This window comes from Epinephelus fuscoguttatus, linkage group LG7 (assembly GCF_011397635.1).
Source record: "Epinephelus fuscoguttatus linkage group LG7, E.fuscoguttatus.final_Chr_v1".
Classification (NCBI taxonomy): Eukaryota; Metazoa; Chordata; class Actinopteri; order Perciformes; family Serranidae; genus Epinephelus; species Epinephelus fuscoguttatus.
This window is the reverse complement of record NC_064758.1, coordinates 25,332,398-25,336,370: the sequence shown is the minus strand read 5'-3', so window position 1 is coordinate 25,336,370 and position 3,973 is coordinate 25,332,398. Positions and strand designations below refer to the sequence as shown.

General features: G+C 41.9%; 1 protein-coding gene across 1 annotated transcript; it reads right to left on the bottom strand.

Moving 5' to 3' along the window:
• Positions 1–314: 314 nt before the first annotated feature.
• tnni1a (troponin I type 1a (skeletal, slow)) lies at positions 315–3,560 on the bottom strand (the record flags this gene model as incomplete). Its single annotated transcript, XM_049580966.1, has 5 exons — positions 315–947; positions 1,600–1,776; positions 1,914–2,003; positions 3,130–3,261; positions 3,501–3,560. Coding segments are annotated over 5 exons (564 nt in total), but the record flags the coding sequence as incomplete, so codon positions are not given.
• Positions 3,561–3,973: the final 413 nt, after the last annotated feature.

Genomic DNA, 3,973 nt, shown 5'->3' with positions numbered 1-3,973 from the left:
GCTCACAATGACATTGTCATGCTTATTTTTAGCACATATAATGCTTATCATGTTCACCATTCTAATGATTAGCACAAAACAAACAGTACAGCTGAGGCTGATGGGAACATCATCAGTTTTGCAGGTATCTGGTCATAAACCAAAGTATTGGACAAAAGAAAAATTTACCTGATCTCTAATATATGATACTTGCACTACTGCAAAGCAGTAGGCACCAAAAACCTTGAAGGGCTGATTCACATATTGTTTTATTTTATTTAAAGAAAGCCATTTTTATTGAGCACACAGATATAAAGAAAAAAAACACAAAGAAATTATGAAACATTTATGTGTTTTACTGTTGCTGTTAATGTTGCTGTAAATCCAGCTTATGAAGTGCACATCATTTTGTTACAGTCCACAAAACCACAGGTCATGCTTACAGTCTATCACCAAGCAAGAATATCGAAGATGCAGTTTAAATTGGTCAGATGATTATTGGCTCTAATATCATTTGACCTACCAGTTAAGTTACAGTATTATCCACTGTTGTCTTAAAGAGATACAAGCTGCCTTTTTTGACTTAGCTGTAACGAACATAAGCTTAAATTCCTGGGGTTCAGGTGCAATATCAGTTATGAGAAGTTCATTTATATAACCATGTCAACGCTTATCAAGCAGATCAGTTCTTGGGGAAAGTGGAGAAAACTTTTTTAGGAGTGAGTCCTCCATGGCAGGAGCATACACAAGAATGACAGCAGAAATGCAGAGGCTGCAATAGGCCGTTGAAAAACAAGATCAATTCAGAGGCAGGAAGAGTGATGTCGCACACATGACACCACCCCGTCTGTCGCCTTCTGGGTTCACTGGGCGGGCCCCTTAGCAGCATCGAACATTTTCTTCCTTCCCTCCATCCCTGACATGGCCTCCACGTTCTTCCTCCAGTCACTGTCCTCTACTGGCCTCTTCTGCAGACAAAGTTAAATGGTGTAAAAGGAAAGAAAGAACTGGAACAGTCATGTGTTTATTTGGTTTTTTAAGAGACAGAGAAGTAGAGCAGGTTCAGATAATCTTTTTGTCATCATTGTTGAGTCAAAGCCTTTGAGCCCCATGTTGTCTTCTGGGAATCCCCTATGAGAGTACTGTATAACCGTGCTAGTATAACTGGTTTACAGCGCTTAATACACACTCAAAGACACACACATCTATTCAAGCACACACACAGAGACATGCCAGCACCGGCTAATCTGCACATGTTCACACACAAACACACACACACTGATCAGGGAGCAGAACCGTTCACAAAAGCTTCTCTTCTGTGTACAATGGGATCATTGTCTTGTGTGCCGTACCTCCTCTCTCTCTCTCTCACACACACACAAGGTCGCCGCCCTGCACTGGCCTACTGCTCAGTATCTCAAACACACCCTTCACACACACACAAACGCACTTTTCAGGTGTCCCATGGCACTTGATGCACTGACGTCATGTGTGTATCTGAAACTTCGCAGTAGCTATACCTTGCACACTTGCCCTAAGGAAGGGTTACACATCTTGTGTGGGCCGGTTTGTTTGTCTTCATGTGCGTGCATGTACGAGTGTGTTTCCTTCTGCACACACCTTCTCAGTGTCCTCTTTCTTGACAGACTTCAGGTTGGCTCGGAGGTCCATGGACACTTTGTGCTTGGAGCCCAGCAGGGAGCGAAGGATGGCGTCAGCAGACACACGAACGCGACGAAGATTAGGCCTCTTGAATTTCCCCCTGAGGTCCAATACCTTGATGTTCAGGTCTTTAATCTGGAGCAGGGACAGAGAATTGAAAGGCAATTACCATCAGTGCTGGAGGATGTTCTCATGGTGACTGCTCAGCTGCATGAGCTTATATGATCTTTACATTTTTAATTCTGGAAACAGGCAGACAAAGTGATGTATACCTCACGTGTGTTGAGCATGACTTTGGCTTCGATGTCGTATCGCTCCTCATCCACCACATCTATCTTGGCATGGAGCTCTTTGCAGAGGTCCTGTGCATTTACACATAAAACACAAAGGTTAAAAATATGTATGTCATGAAAGTGATCACGTCAGTCATTATTGCTTTCCAGAGCAACCTCAAATTTGTGCATCTGGAAAAGTTTTACTTTTAGATGCTCATCCTTTATATCTACCATATGAAGGAGCTGCAAAGCCTCGAATTTGCCTTTTGAAGGTCCAGTGTGTAAGATTATGGGGGATATATTGGCAGACATGGAATGTCATTTCACAAGTATTCTTTAGTATATAATCACCTCAAAAAAAGGGTCATCATGTTTTTGTTACCTTCGAATGAGCTGTTTATATCTACACAGAAAGTCCACTATGTTGCACCATGTTTCTACAGTAGCTCAGCTCTAGATAGGGCCATTTGCATTTTCGCATCAGCCACCTTAGTTAGCAACCCCTCTGCAATGCCTCACAACGGAGAAACACCTTTTACCACTTTCAATCACTGGGTCCATTTGTTTTGGAGAGGAAGAGAACCCTGTGGATAATTCGGCTCCTGGTAAAAGCTCCCCGAACGTCTAGATCTTACGTTATCGAGAAAATATGTGAGCACACATTAGCAGTTGCTGGGATAGCGGCCTGTCTACGACAAACCAAAAAGCGTTGGAGAAACATTGACTTGTATTGTAACGTGGAACTTCGTTCATCATTTTTATCATTTGTAAAAACCTTGTTTGTTTGTTTTTGAGAGGAGACCTCTGCGGATGATTGGGCTCCTGGTAAAAAACCTCCTGAACAGTGAACACTGATGGAATCCTAACCAGGAGTTCACACTTGGGACATGGGGGAAGTTTCAGCTGGTTGCAGTTCTTACCACTAAATCCTCCTAAATCTTACACACTGTTCCTTTGAGAGAATTTGCTGAAGTAGAAATCTATATTTAGAGGTGTTTTTGTTTTTGATGTGGAGGTGGAGGAAGCAGCAGTGCAACAGAATTATGTGGCACAGTTCTTGAAAAGATCCAGGTTGGGAAAAGGATGTTTGCAGCCTGAACTGACAACAAATGGAAGAACTTCTTTAGTAGCTTTGACAGAATTTACATTGCTGAAGAGACGCTGGAGGGAGTGAAGGATGGGATGGATGTGGTACAATTAGAGGAGAAGTTACCTGTAGCTGTGCAAGGCTCAGGCCGCTTGTGTTCAGAGGAGGAGCTCTCTCTGATAGATAGTTCTGTTTCTCCTCCTCTTTAACCACAACCTCTTGTTCCAATTCCTCCTTAGCCTTTGCCACCATCAGACTCTGCACAAAAGGACATATAACACAGTGTAACTCAGGATGCTCTTACATGTCTCTGAGCACACCAGCACATAAAGACAAGTCTTCTAGATACATTCATGGCACACACTTTCGATATTCAGATGTATCTGTATATCAGTAGATTGCAGTGCAGTACAGCCACTGAGAACATGACCTCTACTGCCCTCCTGTGGTCAAACACATACATGACATTATGGTCCATAGTCCATGATCTAGCTTACCTTGAGCATCAGCTTCCTTGAAGCTGAGATCTTTGGCTTCCTCTTGTTGGACAACACAATTTAGGACAGCACAATTGAAATGTTAGTTCTTTACTTGCAGCTTAAAATATAATTATTTAAATAGTTTCTGTGGAATATTTTTAGCATTGAGAAATTGTTTAACAGTCAGTGAATGAAAAAGGCCTTACCTCTTGCCTGTAAAGAAAAGTGGACAAGATTTAGAGGAAAGGAAAGTGCAAAGATTATAAACAAAGTTCATAAATATTTGTTTTGTTTGTGTCTATATGTGTGTGAATGATTAAATGATCTATAAAAAGACCCCAAAACCAGATCACTCACATGTGCTCAGGCATCCTGCTGATGAGATCTAACTGGAGGAAAGACAGAAGAGATTATAAACATACACACAGACACACACACGTACACACACACTGAACACTTGGCACTGTGTGTTCATTAGCTTTTGGAGGGTC